The sequence below is a fragment of the Sphaerodactylus townsendi genome, linkage group LG07, assembly GCF_021028975.2.
Source record: "Sphaerodactylus townsendi isolate TG3544 linkage group LG07, MPM_Stown_v2.3, whole genome shotgun sequence".
NCBI classification, from domain to species: domain Eukaryota; kingdom Metazoa; phylum Chordata; class Lepidosauria; order Squamata; family Sphaerodactylidae; genus Sphaerodactylus; species Sphaerodactylus townsendi.
This window is the reverse complement of record NC_059431.1, coordinates 31,625,499-31,644,859: the sequence shown is the minus strand read 5'-3', so window position 1 is coordinate 31,644,859 and position 19,361 is coordinate 31,625,499. Positions and strand designations below refer to the sequence as shown.

The 19,361-nt window shown below is 41.9% G+C and overlaps 1 protein-coding gene across 6 annotated transcripts in view; it reads right to left on the bottom strand.

Annotated features, from left to right (window-relative positions):
* Nucleotides 1-2,485: 2,485 nt before the first annotated feature.
* The window catches only part of KIF2A (kinesin family member 2A), a 58,085-nt gene continuing 41,209 nt past the window's right edge, over nucleotides 2,486-19,361 (bottom strand). For 3 of the 6 annotated variants that reach the window (XM_048503001.1, XM_048503003.1, XM_048503004.1), the window contains 8 exons: nucleotides 18,707-18,911; nucleotides 11,228-11,338; nucleotides 9,778-9,845; nucleotides 8,094-8,207; nucleotides 7,399-7,549; nucleotides 5,756-5,857; nucleotides 4,735-4,870; nucleotides 2,486-4,200 (listed from right to left, as the gene is read on the bottom strand). In XM_048503001.1, coding sequence (XP_048358958.1) covers nucleotides 4,115-4,200; nucleotides 4,735-4,870; nucleotides 5,756-5,857; nucleotides 7,399-7,549; nucleotides 8,094-8,207; nucleotides 9,778-9,845; nucleotides 11,228-11,338; nucleotides 18,707-18,911 — 973 coding nt within the window. In that variant the 3' untranslated portion in view covers nucleotides 2,486-4,114. The remainder of the gene's footprint in view (nucleotides 4,201-4,734; nucleotides 4,871-5,755; nucleotides 5,858-7,398; nucleotides 7,550-8,093; nucleotides 8,208-9,777; nucleotides 9,846-11,227; nucleotides 11,339-18,706; nucleotides 18,912-19,361) is intronic. The other 3 variants (XM_048503005.1, XM_048503006.1, XM_048503002.1) reach the window with 2 other exon arrangements.

Here is a 19,361-nt window from a genome sequence, read left to right as displayed (position 1 = left end):
TACCCCTCCCCTCTAACAGCTAAGATATGATGCCGCAGGGACATCCAGCCCGTATTCCTTTTCTATAAGGGAGAAGAGAGGGAGATTTTAGCAGGGGTCAGTGCCTACATAAAAATGGGCAATAATAATTCCACATAACTTGGGCATGAGTAGTTCTAGCCAGTCAAAGCAGAACGGATAATTATGGAAACAAGCACTTGCCGCTGAACTATTTAGAATCTCATTAGTATGATTTATTGTATATACTGGGTTTTTGTGAGCCACCTACAGGAAGAAACATGCTTGACCCTGATGTTAAGTGCAGCCAAAACTTTTTCTTTTCCATTTGATGGAATTTCTTACCTATAATGCCAGAGGTCCAGGCATACTATGGTCAGTTAAGATGCAGAATTAAATAAAATTGGATTCAGACTCCAAGGCAAGGATACTCTTGTGACTGCTTCACAGGTGTAGATTTCAGTTATTCAACAGAAGCTGTACTTACCGTATATACTTGCGTATAAGTCGAGTTTTTCAGCCCTTTTTTTAGGCTGAAAAATGCCCCCCTCAACTTATAGATGGGTCCCTCCGCAGAGCCGCAGCACTTACTCGCGAGTCGCGAAGCCTCTTCCCTCTCACTAACTCACGCTTTCTTTCTTGCAGGCTTTAAGTCTAAAGGTTGGCTTCAGGAAAGCTGCCACTCGGGGTAGCCTGTCTCTAAGGTTTTCTTAAAAGGGCTGGAGCATTGCCCTTTTAAGAAAACCAGAGAGACAGGCTGCCCTGAGCGGCAGCAAACCAACCCTTAGACTTAGAGCCTGCAAGAAAGAAAGCGTGAGTTAGTGAGGGGGAGGAGGCATTCTCTGCTTCGCTTTCTCTTGCCTTCAGCCAGTTTCCCTCTCCCCAGACCCGCACACAACTGCCTCACCCCTCCTTAAAAAGCCTCCCAAAGGCTTCTGGGGCACTCCTTTCCTCCAGCTATGGCTCCTTTACTGGCTCAGCACCCTGCCTCCTGATGGACCTTTCCCACCCTCGACTTATATGCGAGTCAATAAAATTTCCCAGTTTTTTAAGGTAAAATTGGGTGCCTCAACTTATATGCAGGTCGACTTATACGCGAGTATATATGGTATTATGGTAGGGCACCGTGGCCATTAAAATGCTCAGAGAAGTCACCTATCCTTGCTTTTCATGAAAGCATAACACAAGTAGAAGCATTTCGTTCCCATTTCAGGAAACAGCTCTCATTATGGGTGCTTCCCCCATTATGATGAAATGCCAAAGGAACAAGAATTCTTACCATTAATAGGCAACATATAAGCAAGACAATAATTCTTTGGTAAAGTGCATTTACTCATGAAATAGCTGTTCTGGGGGAACTGTTCATTCCCAAGGAAGAGACTGCTCACCACCATACGCACACTCACTGTATCCACTGATCAAATGTAGTGCCCTTTCAATACAGAACTGTATTTAAGCAAGATAGAAATAAATCAATATCTGTCCTGGAGCCTACTGCTCTAAGTAATCTCTTATAGTAGCATATGCATTTTTTAAGACTCATTTTCTAGTTTTCTCTACTTTCCAACTATCCCAAATCAGCTACTATTTTCACAGAAATAATTACTCTGGGATGCAGTCAATCTGGATAGCATCATCATTTCTTAATGGATAAGTCACCCATACATCTGGTTCTGGTGGGTTTTCTGGGCTGTGTGGCCATGGTCTGGTGCAGTGGTGGCAAACCTATGGCACGGGTGCCAAAGGTGGCACTCAGAGCCCTCTCTGTGGGCACGAGCAAACAGAGTTCCTCCCCCCCACACACACATCTAGGCTGGCCTGGGCCGCTGGGCTCGATTATTAGCATTAAACATAAGACCTAGTTTTGGGGAAGCAGTGTAGGTAACCCTGATAAGCGCTGTTAAACCCCCTTTACCTGGGAGTAAGCTCGGTTGCTGGCAATGGGGCTTGCTTCTGAGTAAACCCTCCTAGGATCGCGATTCACCTGTCGGAAGAGTTGCATGGTTGCTTCAAAGCAAAGCCACCGTCTACCACCAAGCTTACTCCTGAGTAACGCACACCTCCGAGCCAACCATTTTTTCTAAACTAAAACCTCAGTATTCAGGTTAAATTACCGTGTTGGCACTTTGCGATAAATAAGTGGGTTTTGGGTTGCAATTTGGGCACTCTGTCTCAAAAAGGTTCGCCATCACTGGATCTTATTCCTAACGTTTTGCCTGCATCTGTGACTGGCATCTTCAGAGGTGTATCACAGAAGGAAGTCTGCTGTGCCAGACACAGATGCAGGTGAAACGTTAGGAACAAGATCCACCAGACCACGGCCACACAGCCTGAAAAACCCACCAGAACGAGTTGAATCCAGCCGTGAAAGCCTTCGACACCCATACATCTGTCCTAAAATACCTAAATAGACATTTCAGTTGAGGTAGATGCATCTAGAAAACAACATTTTACGCTGAGTTGCACAAAGTAACATTCTCATTTCTAATTTATATTTCATAGGTAAATTTATTAAACACATGGTGTAAAATCTACATTGCTGTTTCAGGTTCCATGTTTACAGATGGGTGCTTTGTCCCCATGGCATGACAAGGGGCTTTCACAGCCTACCTTCCTATGGGAGTTATGTTGAATACTGAGAAATTCGGACTCATTCATGCTCTCTTCTCACTGCTTTCCCTTTATTTCCCTTAGCCCTAGCACACACGGGCTTATGTTCCAGAAACAAAATGTGAAACAGTTCTAAGGAATGGTGGTTGTTTCATATGAGCACCTGGAATCTATCTTGGAAATAGGGAGAACTCCTAGAGAGCTCTGAAATTCATCTGGCAAAAAATACATTAAAAAGGGTAGATTTCCAATAAATTTGCAAAAATAATTGGAAGTGCCACCATCTCACAAAGTGCTGGATACGCAATGCCATTTATGAAGCTTTCAGGCATCTTTGTGGAATTTCTTCATACATCAGACAACTTTAGTGGAGATTACTGTGCAAATCCTCAAATGGTACAAATTCACCCCACTTTTCAGCTGATGGCACCATACAAAGGGAAAATATGCATTGGCTACCTTCTTTTAAAGCAACAGTACTAACTACCTGCAAACTACAGTTAATGCACATGTAAACTCTCATGCATCAGAAGGGGTTATTGGGGTATCTCACTTATTCGACACCTCTCTTATCCATATGTAGAGATCAGATTGCACTTGAATTCTGACATCATCATACTAGCACACGTACTGTATATCTATTATCCTAAGATACAACTCTCCTTCATAAGCAGTTACCTTTTATTATACATCCACTAATTTATAGTTCTGTCTTTTACAAAGAAAGTGTTAAACTCTTTAAGGTATTGTAATAAATCATGATTCCAGATTTTTACAGGGTAAAGCAGAATGGCTTGCTGTCAGTCCAGACAGCTTTTTAATTCCAGGTCAATGATATGGCACAAACTGTGAAATGAAGAACTAGTCACAAGAAAAAAAATATTCCTACACACTAAAATGTACACACAATAAACGTAATTTACATTGACAAATAAGGAGTGTTGTTTATTAAGGCTGTGCTTTAGAGAGGACGTCTAGGGTCAAGTCGCCTTGGTCAAGGCACAGATTGGGAGGAAGTGAGCACAGCTGTCTAGTAGAGGAGGAGGTCTGTACAATCACTGATGAGATGGGCATGCATGCACATACAAAAACTGCACAGCTGCTCTTTGCAACAAAACTTGACATAAGTGAAACAAAATACTGTGAAGTTTTTACAAGTCCACCATTTTACTTCATTATTTTAAAAAAAATTGGCAAAAAATTTTTTCCTAAACATAAAAAGATTCACAATTTGAGGAAGTTAAAACAATTGAAACAAAAAGTGCATCCCAGCTCCGAAACCTGCCTGGCTTGTGCTGTCTGGGAGAGAAGCATTCTGCAGGCACCTTGGGAGCGTTCCGCACAACTGAAATGTCGGCCAGGGGAAAGAGAAACAGGACATTTCCACAGACACTTCAAAAGTTTGAGATCGTTCAAGTAGTTTGACTTCTTGCAGCCTCGTTCCCGAATACAACCGCGTGGTACCAGCGAGGAAGGCTCAGGCATTCTTTAGCAGCAGAGGTGTGCTTCAAAGGGCACGTGGTCTCTTCTGATTGATCTGTTTACTGGCCTGCTCCTCCTCTTGCAGTGCTGTGCGGAAGGATTTCACTTTATCTTTAAGAAGCCAAGAAAATAAAAAATTAGTTACTTGTTTCACTGTCATTCCTACATCTATGTCTCCAGGAAGTCTTTTATGTGCATAAATACACAACACAGGGAGTGGTGGGATTCAGCAGGTTCGCACCACTTCGGCAGAACCGGTTGTTAAAATGGTGCTTGTAAACAACCAGTTGTTAAATTATTTGAATCCCACCACTGAACACAGGCCACAAGTGAGTTACCTTGGAGATGCTAAGGAGATGTAAGCAAGGAAGGTGTGGCATGTATGAAAATGGAAAAAGGACCTATTGGAAGATGCATAATCATGCAGGATGTGGGGGACTGAAATACTAACAGTTCCCCAGATGTTTATCTGCCATTATATGGTTGTCTAACACAACCCTATACTTTCTTATCAAATGTGCTGAAATATTGAGGGAAGATACAACAGAATTTCTACCCGAATTACCATCCCTTCTTTAAAGAAGCTACCTATTTTTGTCAAATTCTCAGGTGTACAAGAAAGCTTTCTCAAACAAACATATCTACCTCGAAGCTCAGTCAAAATGTAAATTTTTTGTTCTAGGATTGCTTCAAGTTGTGTAGCATATGAATCCACATCATAGTCTACTTCTTCCGTCATTTCCAGGAGAGCCTTTTCATCTTCTAACCATCTAATTGATTCCTAATAAGATGAAAGCAATGAGGAAGAGATACAGATGTACGAAGACAAAGTACTGGGCATAAAAAGTTGAACTTTTGTTGCTGTTCAGGAATAAGCAAAATTGGCATTCAAATGAAGACTAGGAAAATAAGAAAGGCAAAGCCCTCCATACTGCAAGCAGGGCAAGTTAAAAAACATAACTAGTTGTTCCTCCAAATGCAGGCCATAACACTGACTACTGCTAGTTTATACCAGGTTCTGAAATTGTTTTATAAACCACAATTAGTCTTGAGAACTTAACTGTGGTCCCTCCTTGGCCAGTCTTAAGAACTCCCTCTAAAATCACATAGGGGTGAAACAAGGGACTATGGAGACCTCGCTTTTTACCCACCAAGTTAGCATTCACAGTCACGTTTATTTGTTATTTGCTTGTTTTATTTAGTAAGTTTGATATAATGAAATTCACTCATATGTGTGGAAATACTGCCTTTGATGGAGCTGGGACTCTGTCTGTAAATACACTTAAGTATGTGATTGCTGAGTGGTTGCAGGGAAATACAAACTATATGGGGCATGTGAGGAAAGGGAGGTGCACAATATCCGCTGCTACCTTGTGGGGGGGGGGTGTCAAGGCACTGAAAAAGGATTTGCAGATACAAGTCAGGATTCCATTATTGCCTGCAAACTAAATCCTGCTTACAAAAGTTAGCCCCCAGTTAAAATAAACCATAGTTGTGCAATGCACACAAACCAATTCAGTAGGCATATCATGTAGAATGCTGCATGAGTGCCATGAGCAATTTCAGAACTCACAATGCCATAATCAGGTGGCTAAGAGCTCCGTGTTCTATGCAAGTTGTAACTTTTTTCCCCGGCAGAACTGCTTGCCTTTCACATAACATTTACCTGGAAGACAACTCTGTGGTCTTCTACTACTTGTTCTTCCATTTCCACCATTTGTGACACAGCTTCATGAAAAGTGAACAACTGAGGAGAAACTTCTTCCTCCTTTCAAAACAAACAAAAAACATACTCCAATGAAACTCTAGAATTATACAGGCTAACTCCTTTTTGAGACATAATTAGAAGGAAAACTGTACTGAGGAACTAATTGATCAATTAAAAAATGAACTACATAATCAGCGTAAATGCACTCTCTGTTCAGAGGAGACTGTATTCTGAATAGGCTGCTTCCAACTTGGAGGCATACAAGCTTTGTTCTGCAAAAACTTTTTGATCTGATCCAACAAGACAATTCCTATGCCACGTGGCTATACAATATATGGCTTTCATATAGTCTGAAATGATAAAGACCCATTTAGTTTTAAAATTAACTATATTTACAATATAAAAAAAATACGTGTTTCTCAACTGCAGAGCACACAGAACAAGTAAATTAAAGAGTCGGAAAGAGAGATGCTCCTCCTGGGTGTGATCTTTCCTAAACTAGGCTAAACAAAGCAGCATTTTCGCTTGGTAATTTTTGTCTGATTAAAAGGGTCATTTTAAACCAACGTGGACATCCTGTTGAAAGAGCACCGCACTGCATTCCTGGGGGGAAAAGCAGTTCTGTTGCCTAAAGGCAGATGAAATTCCTACTGAAATACTGACCAATATTTTGTAACACAGCCTAAAAGTACAAGCTGATGCAGAGGCGCTGAGATAACAGCTAAGGGATCAAAAGCACTGTGATGCACACCAGGACCATAGTCTCCCTGGCCCAAACTGATCTGCCTATTCAAGGTGGACTTGGTACCTTCCTTCCTAGAAAGAAAGTTTCTTAGAAAGTTCTGTTTAGGAGTTCTAAATGCAGGGACAGAGATAGGTTTTGAAAATATATTGAAACACTTCCTTCGTTATCCTTAAGATATAATATTTTTTAGAGGAACAGGTGGTAGGACAAATGTCTGGGCCTTGTGATATAGTTAAGATTTGGAATTTTTCAAAGAGATTTGTAGGGTATATTGTGGACAGTGCACGCACATATGCTAATGACACAACCCAAAATTCAAAAATATCCCACTTGGGCCGATTATGCACAAGGTACCTGTGCTTGATGGAGGCAAATGTCCATCATGGCAAGATTTATTGTACAGACATATTTCCTGGAGCCCTGCTTTCACTTTCTATTCTCTCCGCGGCAAGTGAAACTACTCACAGTGTGACTTTTAATTTGCTTTGCTGCCAGAATTGCCAGTGAGAACAGTTTTGCCAGTGAGCACATGTTCCCCCTGTCCATGGCCAGCCTTCCTAGCTCCACCTTTCCCACTCCCTGGCACTGACATCCATGCCTTTCCCCTTGTCCCCCCCTTCCATGTTGCCACTCCCAAAAGTTAACTGTGAAACTTTCTAAGAATACACAGTAAGATCAGTGCTACTTTCTCAAAGTCATTTGCAGACAGAAGTAAATAATAAGGTAGCCAAGATGGCAGATGACATGAATTGATCATTGATTTATTACAAACCCCAGGCTTCCTTTATTGCAGAACAAATGGTTTTATCAGTAAGTAACTGGCCAGAGTTTCTGCAGTGGTATGTGAGATACTCACATTTTGTTCACAAAGTAGTTTAAGATCATCTCTTTGAGGTGAGCTCCCAACACCCCACTGTGCCTCCAAGTCATCAATCTGATTTGGAGTGTGATGCATGATTGGACGGATATCACCAGCAGCAGTGGGATCAACCGTCAGTTCCTTTACTCTAGTGTTGTAAAACAAGTGTTCATTTAAAAATTAGTAACGTTTCATTTCATTCAGGGCAAAGAAAAACTCATAAATGAGAGTGATGATGTCAGCCTCATGCACATACGCACTCTGACGGAGCCAATCACAAGATTCTGGATCACACAACTGAACTTTACAGACATGCAAGTGTTGGAATCATAAATTGTTGCATGAGCATTTTTAAAAAAATGAACCAATACATAACTGCAATTATTCTGATGCAGAAGTGTCAGTATTACAAAGGTAACATCACCACTTCTTACATATATATATATATATATATATGAAGGGAAACGACACGCCTGGGCATGAAATGCTTGAAAAGGAAAAAAAAAGATGAATTGGGAAGATGATTGCAGGCCATGCAGTGTCACCACCTGTCAAACAGAATGGAAACAAAAAAGGAGGTGATGACTAGAAAGGCTGGGAGAGCAGGTGAAGGTTTGTCTGTAAAATTACATAGCTGGAGAAAAGAGGAAAACCCCTCAAAATAAAGATCCCATGTAAAGAATGAAGTAGACCTGGTGATTGAAGGAGAAAAGTCGTCATACTCATAGGAAGGAGAGAGATCAGAGCGACTGCCACTACCCTGTGAGAAGGGAATGTCCGAAGGACTAATTCCAAATTCCTTTACTCTGCAGCAGCAAGATACAGCAGCAAATTAAAAGAAAGTGTTCTTGTAAAGACAGTAAGCATCACAGTTTTATTTCAGTTAGTAATTTGCATAGCCCTTTTGTTAGTGCCGAAGTACTTAACAAACCGCCTTTTAATAACCATCTTCTCGACCTGCTTAAGACAGCAGTGTCAATCATGCAGGCCAGGGGCCAGAGTCAGCCACTTGAGGGGGTTTATCAGGCCCACAAACCAGCTGTGGGAAAACCACACGCACTCTCAATCTGGCCTGGTGAGCCCACTGGTGGGTTTGGCTCAGCTGGGTTGTGGGCCCGATAAACCCACTCAAGACAACCACCCCACCTCACTGTGGCTCACTAGTCCAGGCACACACACATAAACACACACGCACCCAGTGTCATGCTGGGGCCAGCTGAGGCAGCAATTCCCACCCCCTGGCCCTGGCCCGACCAAGTCACATTTGTCATATCAGGCCCCCATAACAAACGAGTTCAACCCATTTGGTCTAAGAGAACCCATTATAATTCAGGTACCAATGGATCAATGGGGTGGGTGGAATGCCAATAGTTTCAACCTTCTCATTACTAGACCACACTGACATCTTGGAATTTAGAACTCTCTTGAACAGCTTCAGAAATTGAAACAAATCACTGTCTATTTAGCCACCTCTATTGCCTAGATTTCAATGGTCCCTTTAATTATAAGTATGACAAACATGTAATTGAACACTTTAACTACCTACTAGCTATATCTAAGAACTCAGAAGGTGGTACACTGAACATGAATACTGTGGATGTTCTAACAGAAGTGCTGTGATACACTATGCAAAATCTAAGAACACCGACATACCAGACAATTGCGCACTATGCCAAAGGAGTCCATATTTCAGCATAAGATCAAGAGTTTTTGGCAAAGCATCACAACAAATATGTCCAGAATGATAGCGGCCCATCCACAGCAACAAATATTTTCTGGTACGGTAAATCATCTGATGATTGATTTACAGGCAAACATGCAACACATTTATTAGAAGTGATGGTTCAAAACAGGCTGTGAAGGTCAAATGTTCACTGCTGTCTTACGGAACAGCATGCTAAATATTTCAGCATACTCTTTCATTGTATCAGCACCCTTAGAGGGCAGCTGCAGTTGCTCACTTGCCGATTCACCACACTTCATTAGTTTTAAAGCCAAAGTCTCCACCCGCTCCCCACCCCAAACCTGAAATCTGACCAAAAGTATTTGGGTGTAATGTGAAATGGAGAGCACATCAGGGTCATCTTCATAGTCAGCAAGTGTAAGTAAAAAGGAAGCCCAAGAGAATCAGCTTCATGTTACTAAACAAACCGCAAATCTACACAAATACTGTGAGGGTGGTTTACATTCTTTCAGTTTCATTTTAAAGTGCATCCAAATGTAAGAGCAAGAAAAATGGTTGGATCCACCTTCAAATGTGAATTTCCCAGGCATGTAAACAAGTGTCAAGACAGTCAACTCTGAAGGAACAAAATGTAACAAAAGGAAACACTACAAATCCCAACAATAGAATCTAAAAACAGAAGCTTCAGATACCTGTTTGCATATCTTAGTGTGTTCAGAGTGTTTTCACAAGATGCCATCCCTGGAGAAATAGTAGCGATCTGGAAGGGAAACGTGCCAGAAGACAGCAAGTTATTTTATTTAAGAGGAATAACAGTTACCTTCAGAAAAGTATGCCCAAAACAATATTTTTAAATACCAGCAAGCGCTCTGTAGCCAAGTGATGTGTATTAGGTGAAATCACATTTTGGAGCACACTAAAATATTAAATATAAACATTCATCAGAATATAATGAAGATTGGGCAATTATACTAATATTGTCAAAAACATTTAAATTTGTCAATGCAATAAAAGGTAAAGTTTCCCTTTTAGTTGTGTCCGACCCTGGGGTATCACTGCGAGCAGTGATTTTATAGGCAAGCCTCCATTGCTTTCCCCAGCTATTCTTTACCCCCTAGCTATGAGCTAGGTACTCATTTACCGACCAAGAATGGATGGATGGCTGAGTTAACCATGAGCCAGCTGCCAGGATATCTGACCCACAGGCGGCTCCAACTCCTGACCATGTGAGTGGCAGGGCAAGCACTTAACCACTACACCACGCAGCTCTTCGTCAATGCAATAGGGCACGACAATATCAAAAATAGATATATGTAAAAACAGGTAAGATGTATGGTCAAATCTCAACATGGCAGCCAGTGCAATATCTAACATAGCAAGCAAACTCCATCTGTAACATTTGAGCACTCATGAGGATACAACTGTGGCTCAGTAGCTTGAGCACCTGCTTTGCATGAAAAGATCCCAGGCTCAATTGCCAGCTCCTCCAGTTAAACCGTCCAGATAGTAAGTATGTGAATATTGGCCTCAATAAATCAGCAGTCTGGCTCAATAAAAGTGACTACGTGTGTTCAAAATAATAACTTTCTAAGTTCACTGTCCACTACAGTCTCACATACTTTTGAAACAATAATTTTTGAAATAATCTTGACACCATCCTGCAGCTGCAAGCTATTCTTGTAGTCTAATTCCTTCATTTCAAAGTTAATATTAATTTTTCAAGTATCTCAACAATCAACTGGGTCACTGAAGCCTGACAGATAGAACACAGATCAGAACACAACATAAAGCGTCTGATATCTAAGCAGTATATATATACATTTTTCTACAGAGGGCACCTCTGTCACTCTAGTGACTAGTTTTCACAACCACACTGAAATTTGATAATAATGTACCAAGACACCTGGAACCACCTTCAAACTGACCAAAAAAACAATGTATCATACTGAATATATGAACCTCTTCTGATTTTTAAATTCAAGTTTACAGATGACAGCTGAAGGTCAGATAAATAAGCCTGAGAGAATTTACTTAAGAGGTTTGGTTGTGAAGAACTATGAGACTTCTGTCCCTGCAGAGCAGATCCCCAACAGGCCGTGTTTACAACAGTACGAAGAATTGCAACATGCTTAACAAACTTACCATACAGGTGCGAGAGTTTTCTCCTATGAATGAATCTCTTAGGACCTGAGTAAGTTTACTTGCTCTGAATGGAGTGTGAGGTTTATTTCGGCCTAAGGCTCTGATGCACTCCTGCAAGAAAAAACAGGTTTATGCTTTTCCATCCTCAGGACCAGAGCATTGTATTAAAAATATTTTAATACAAGGGGGGGGGGAAGGGGGGAGGGAGAAAAACAAATACTAGATGACAGGCTGTTTTCCTGTAAGCTAATACGAAAATACTGCAAGTCAGCTTTCATTATATCTCATTAAGAAAATACACATCTGACATTAAACCTCAAGGCTATCATACTGCCGGTGCTGTTTCAAGAGCTCCAGACTTTAAGCTTGAACGTAACATTACCACCCGAGTCTACTGGAAACATGGAGCGATGGGTAAATACTTTTAATTGCTACTGTTCTTCATGCCTTTTGCAGCACATTGCCCCACAGCATTACACAAGTCGCTAAAGCCGCAGACTGAAGGACAGCACTTAATGTGACATTGTTTGCTATTGCAGACACTTCTAAAAGGTCTGCCAAAAAGGGATCTTCAGATTAGCTGAAACACTAGATTTAAGAAGAAAAGCCGCTGGGCTAATTTTTTGCATAAGTGTACAAGACATGAACTAACACACACTAGTATCTCCTGTCCATCAAAAGGATTCCCCCCCAACCTTAACCCCCCCAACACCACCAAAAAAATCAATTGTCAGCAGTCCTTCTAAAGGACTTTAAGGCTAATATGGAAATAAAACACAAATTATTATTTATATTTATCCTTCAACTTTTTCTCCAATGGGCGCCCAAAGTAGTGTACACAGTTCTCCTCTCCTCCATTTTATTCTCAGAACTACCCTGGGCGATAGGGTAGGATTAGTGCTTGAATGGTCCAAAGTCACTCATTAATCTTCCTTGGTAAAGTGGGGATTTAAATCTGAGATTCCCAAATCCTAGTCTGAGGCAGTTTCCGCATGGGCCAACAACGGCACCTCAGGAACAGCAAAAACACCGTCCCGGTGGCGCTGTTCGCATGGCTGCCGCTGCTACAGAACAGCAGCGCCGTGCTTTCCCCCCAAAAATGGGGGGAAAACACTGCTTTCTTGACTCACTCAATGAGCGAGTCTTTTGGAAAACAGCATCTTACTGCCAGCGCTGTGCAAAGCGCACCGGCATGAGGGCACCACTTTTAGGCACTGATGGTTTGTTTTGTTTACCTACCTTTTCTCCCTGCGAAGCTCCAGAAGGCAGGAGGGACACGCCCACGCTGTCCCTTCCTTCGGCCAGAGCTTTGCAGGGAGAAAAGGTAAATAAAAAAAACTGGAGGCGGCTCCGAGTGGAGCTGCCCCTGCAGCCCATGGTGGCTTCAGGACTACCCGCATGAGACCATGCAGTGACTATGCCAGTGGCCAGCCACTTCTTCCACCCATGCGGAAACAGGCTGAGGCTCTAATACCACACCACACTGGCAGTGGGTCAAGATTATCTGAATATTTCAGTGACACACGATGATAGCTACCAGGGGTTTGCTTCTTTGTGCACTCATTGAACACAGAGAGTCATACTTCTAAGTAGAAATGCGCAGGATTGCCCTGAATGTTCTTGTGACCTGTGATAGAACATGCACTCATACCACAGCATTAACAACATACATGGAGGCTATAATTTGGGTGTTGGTGACCACAGAGAGCTCTGTGCGCACTTGTGAGCCCCGATGACTGCAAGTAAGAGATGGAGCCTACCCTAGAATCTGCACAATAATGTAATACTCCCTGTTAGCACTCCAGTGACTCACACTTTCCAAGCTTTCCAAAATGTGAAGGCTCATTGCAAGCAGTGATGTAAGTTACAGGGCCAGCAAGCATACTAAACTTCAGGGAAATCTGAAGTACAAGACAGTAAATTATGTTCAAGAGGCTATTTTCAAGATACTATAAATGTGATGAAGACATCAGTCCGACAGCTCAGTTTATGCACATTCTGATTTCCAAAAAATACTTTTCAATTCTGTATTACTTTTGGCTAATGCAAAAAAATTAACAGATCCAAAAATCTCAATAAGCAGTAGACAGATAGATGGACAACAGCAAGCTTCTCTATTTTTTGAGGAGTGAACAACCACTGCTTCCTAGCCTAGTGCACTCTGGAGCAATCTTTGATATCTTACACTGTGCAAACTCACTCAATGAAGTCAGCAGAGAGATTATGGAATTGCCATCTTACAGCTAATATATACTGGGCAAAGCGACACTCATGTCTTCAACCAGCCCCATCTTTTTCCTCTTCCATATTCCATCTCTTCTTCTTTAAGATCAAGCCTAACGGTAAGTTCTTTGAAACTAAAAAGCCAGATAACTGGTTTGCACTTTTTAGTGGATCCTAATAGCCCAGGCTAGCCTGATCTCATCAGATCTCAGAAGCTAAGCTGGATCAACCCTGGCAAGTATTTGGATGGCCGACATCCACAGAGTACCAGGGTCATGACATGGAGGCAAACAATGGCAAACCACCTCTAAATGTCTCTTGCCTTGAAAACCCCACCAGGAATCTCCATAAGTCAGTTGTGACTTGAAAGCTATATATATAGCTTTGATAAAATTTTCATATATCTTTCATAAACATTTTTATGCTGCCTTTCCACCTGAAGAGGATCCCCGAGTTCTTATATTACACTTCCTGCATTGGATCCAGTGCAAAATTTCCATTTGTGCTAGAGCTCCTGCACAAACAGAAACACAAGAAAAAGAATGACAGTAGCTGTTTGTATCCCCATTTGTATTTCCACTTGCAGAAGCAGTTGTACAACCCTTTTCTGGACGCTATAATATACACAGTGGAAAGCATTGGGTGTTGCACAAGTATGCACTTGTGCATTGCTGAATCCAAGCCTCATCCATATTTTTATTTATAGCAGACCAGTGTGGCTATTTAAGCTCATACCATAAACGCAGAAGAAGGCCTTAGACAACAAGCTTCAGCATGTATAAGAATGCTTATAAAAAGAGATTAACGTCACACTCTACCACAACCATGCTGGGTGAGTATTAGAAAGTCAATCTTATTCCACTTGTGTCTGTGTGTGTGCACATGTGTGTGAAGTTTTGTCAAGTTTTGTCAAGTCACTTCTGACTTATGGTATGAATTTATGTTCTCCAAAATGTCCTATCTTAACCTTGCTCTTGCAAATTGAAGGCCACGACTTCCTTTATGGAGTCAATTCATCGAATGTTGGATCTTCCTCTTTTCTTGCTGCCTTCAGTGTTTCCTAAGATGACTGTCTTTTCCAGTGACTCTTGTTTTCTCATAGGCCCTTTCTGCACGGGCCTCTATGCGCCCTCACACTGGCAAGAATTCTGCCGGCGTGGGGGTGGAGGCCGTTCGCACGCAAGCATGCGAGCGGCCCCAGCAGAGGCCGGCGCAGGAGAGGCGGCTCAAGACGAGAGTTTTCTCGTCTTTCCCATCTGCCGTTGTCATCGCCAGTTGGCTCCTAAGCTCCGCTGACGCCAGCCTCCGACCTCCAGGGGTCGGAGGACAGCGAGGGAGGGTCTTAGGAGGACAGCAGGGCGACCTACAGCCGGCGAGGTAAGTGGGAGAGGGACGGAAACAGCGTATTCCCGGGCGGTGCTGTTTGCACCGGCTACCGAACACGCTGTTTACTCAAAAACTACCCTTTAAACGGGTGTTTTTGAGGGCAGCCTGACGCCGCCCTGAGGGAGGGGAAGGGGAGCCAGGTCGGCGCTGCTGCGTTTCAGCAGCGCCGCCTGTGCGAACGGCGGCCTGGGGACAGCGTTTTTGCCATCCCCAGGCCGCCGTTTTTGGCCCGTGTGGAAAGGACCATAGTGATGAAAGTACGATAGGCTTAGTCTGGTCATTTCAGCTTTCTAAGGAAAGTTCAGCCTTGATTTGATCTAGAGCCTACTTGTTTGTCTTTTTGGAGATCCGTAGTATCTGTAATACTCTCATGCAACACCACATTACAAATGAATCCACTTTCTTCCTTTCAGCTTTCTTCATTGTCTAACTTTCACACCCACACATAGTAATGGGTAATACTATAGGGTGCTGTGTGGTTTCTGGGCTGTATGGCCATGTTCTAGCAGCATTCTCTCCTGACTTTTCGCCTGCATCTGTGGCTGGCATCAGGAGAGAATGCTGCTAGAACACGGCCATACAGCCCGGAAACCACACAGTACCCCAGTGATTCCGTCCGTGAAAGCCTTTGACAATACAGGTAATACTATAGTTTAGTTCCACTTGTACAGAACTGAAATAATTACCGAATAATCCTTTGGTAAACTCAAATATAGTAGCTGCCTTATGAAATTGTCCAGACACCTTTGCCTCTAGAAACTGTGAAATGGGAGTCCCCCTAACACTTCAGTAATTTGTTTAGTTGAGTACAAATCCAGTCCAGTCCAGACTAGGATTAACAGGAAAACCAAATGCTTGAAGGGGACAATGCTTATGAAATGGCAGAAAAATATATGACTTGAAACAGCCTTCTCCCTCTTCACTGGCTGAACACACCCAATACTTAAGAATACAGTAACCAATTTTAAATACTTTAATGCCATTACTGACTTTTCCCTCGAACCCTATTCTCTTGGGGAGCTGTGTGCTCTGTCCATGGTTTCTGGATACCCCTCATTCTCTTGCTGGGCCCATCCTTTGGACTGCACAAGCAAAGCCAGGCCCATCCAAATAAGAGTCCTCTTTTGGCACATACAACTGAAAGAACCACAAGAAGTACCTGTACCTTTTTAACACTGTATGGATTGTTTTTAGCTGCACAACAACTCCTACCAAGTCTGGGCTGGTTTTTACAAACTTCCTTTTCAGCCTCTAGTTAACACCTGTTTACCAGGAGGCCATACAGCCTGAGGTCAACCCAGCAAAGTCCTCTACTTATGAGGCACAAAGAAAAAAAATAAAAAGAAGCCAGGGGGGTGGGGGGATCTTATATCTCTATTAATTGAACTTTGGATCTTTTGTCATGTAAACCATATGCTATGCAATGCAAACCCTTCTACTAATAAAGCTTTAAGACTTTCAGAAACAAGCTCAGGATTCAAGGAACTCAAAAGGCAGAAACCGTAAAAGGAAAATGAAATTGTTCAGTTAGAACACTCCTACTTATTCCCTGAAATAGTAATTGGGAACATCTGTAGTTGCTTGCTTTCTATTAATCCTCCTATATAATTAACGGCATTTAGAAGATGACAAACACAGCACAGCAACAGCACAACAGTTGACTGCAGTTAAGTACAAATAAACCCTCAATCTTAAATTAATCCTTTTTCTCTTTGTGCTGGCGAGGCACATAAATCCAAATGTAAAAATTTCAGTATTATGAGTATTTATAGCAGGATTTATTCTAAGAGCAAATAACACAACTTGAACAAGTTTGCGCTTGAGAATGATGAAAGTGCAGTTTTTACTAAGAAACATCTGTAATACTTTATTCCGGATTCAGTTGTTAACTTGGATCTGATATAAAGAACCTTCCTCCAAAAGGTCTTAGACTTTTTTTAAAGGCAGAATGAAAGATAGCAATACAGAACTATCAAAAGCAACATAACTATACGAGTATATCTCAAGTAGGTATATGAAGCATGTATGAAGGCTGCATCTTTTTGAAAAGAATTCATAATGAAGTCATGCATTACTTGCAATCTACCAGTCAGCATTTAATTCAGTTTAGTTTCTGTTTCTCTGGTAAGTCAGATGAGTGTTTGAAGACAACCGTGTTATTATGCACTGCATTTACTAATTACTCACCTGCATCTGTTGTGAGCAACCAAAATATACACAGTCGAATAAAACACAGACAATACCCTTTCTCTTCCTCAGATGACAATTTAGTTACCTCAATAGCCAGCATCTTTACACATCAAAATCCCCAAAGAAAGCCCTTCCAGCTTTCTTCCAAGCTGTGGGGGTGGCTCACCCTCAACCCTGGAGGAATGTGTAGAAGACAGAATCAGAACATGAAGGAATCAACACAATGGAAGCAAAAGCTTCCCTGTACATGCATGTTCTGATTTTCCCCTACATGTTCCTATCTATCTAGCTTTCCAAAAAACAGACGCTAAGAACCTTGAACCACAAGGAAAGGCAGAACAAAGGTTTCAATAAATAAATTAAATAAACCAGAGAAACAGAGAAAAGACCATTCCCACTTTCCAGTTATCTGCAGTAGATTTAGACTAAAATATTGAGAGGGGTAGCAGAAAAAACTGCATAAGAATGGGACTTCCAATACTGAGATATGAATTAATATCTCTACTTATTAAGGGGTTCTATCTAGCCTCCCCTAAGCTTTTAAACGGTCTTATAAAAGAAAAATCCACAAGGCTTGCAAAAGCAGAAGTAAGGCTCTCCATGCCCCAGATGGCCTAAACCAGCTTGTTTGCTTCAAGCTTCCCACTGACTGAACAAGGCTGCGATTTTGCCACAGTGTGCAGCACCAGCTTAAAGCAGAAAAGACTGTATAATCTTGTAACCTTATATTTGTGTCTGACTTGTCCAAGTGAGTAAAAGAACTGAATGAATTAAAGAAGTTCAATTTTCTGGGTGGAGGCTTAAACATCTAGACAGCAAAATAAACCTAAGGGGGTGGGAAGAGGGAAAGAAGGGCACAGGAGAACCTAAATCCTACTGCAATTCAAAAGGAAGATAGTTGACAAATGACAGTTGAAGTGAATGAAGATCTGGGTCCGGACAAGACCTGGAACAACAGGAATAGAGACTACCATCTGAGGCCAGAAACCTTCCCTCCCACACTTGACTGACAAATTGGCCTAGTGTATTATGTGACATACATTGCAAATAGTATATTAAAACAGGCAGAAGGCAACATTACATCTTGATTCTAGGCAAACAGCAATTATATCATCAGTATAGTTGAGTGGCTAGAATGTTAAGCGTGGACATGTTCTTTAGCACATTTTTCATCTCACCCTTCCCCCGAAGAGTTCAGGGCTGTATACTCTCTTTCGTTTTATCTCCTCGGGACAATGTTGTGAGGTAAGTTGGCAACAGAAAAAGATGGGCCCAGTGATGGGCCCAAGGTTACCTGGCAAACATCATGGCTGACTGGGGATCTGAAACTGGATCTCCCAGATCCTAAATTGACACTGACCACTATACTGCACTGGGAATCTCACTTTCAATTTCAGCCCAGCTATGAAGCTCACTGGGTGGGTCACTGAGTAAGTCCTTCTCCAGAGCTTAACTCACAGGACTGTTGTGAGGCTAATATACTGCTCTGGGCTCCTTGGAAAATGGGAGGGATACAACTGTAACAAAATCACATTGTGTACCGACTTTATATGGGCAGGCATTTAAATGTGAATCTATAGTAAATCAAAGGTGAAAATACAGCATACAGAACCATAAACATTTACTGGAATGCTTGCAGGGATTCCATTAGCTCTAACATAATAAAGGCATTTTATTTACCTTGAGTGCTAAAAGGCTCTTGTTAATTTCAGCACCTTCCAGTCGTGTTTGCCTATCTGCACTGGAAGTATCAGCTCCTCTTTCATTGCCAGCCAAGTCAATCAATGAAAATTTACCATGCAGTTTTCCTTTTCTCCTGAGGATGATCTGAAACACTGCATGGCTCCGAGATGAATGTGCATTTGCAGATGTCTGACCAGATGTTCTTCAGGGAAGAGTTCCAGTGGAGAGAACAAGACGAAATGCCACTGAGTCATAAATTACTGTCACAGTACCTTCAACTTTTTTCATCAAGGCTAGGCCCATCATTTCTGTAGACAGCTTAAAGCATATTTTAGACTTTATCAAAATACAAGTCAACAAAGGTATTTATGCTGCAGTCCTATGCAGAGTCAATTCCATTGTAAGCCCAAGGAGTTCAATAGACTCTTATAACTCTACACAGTATTGCAGCACTATTTGCTTTTCAGACATAATCTATGTGAAGATAAAAATCAAGAATTTTTCACACATTTCCCTATCAAAAACATTCTTATCCCAACCTTGGGAGAGCCAAAGATAAACTAACAATAAGACAGGCTGGCTTTTCTGACAGAACAGGAAGGAAGGGTGATTTTGAGCTCTTCCCACTCTACCCTCCCAACTCATCCACCTA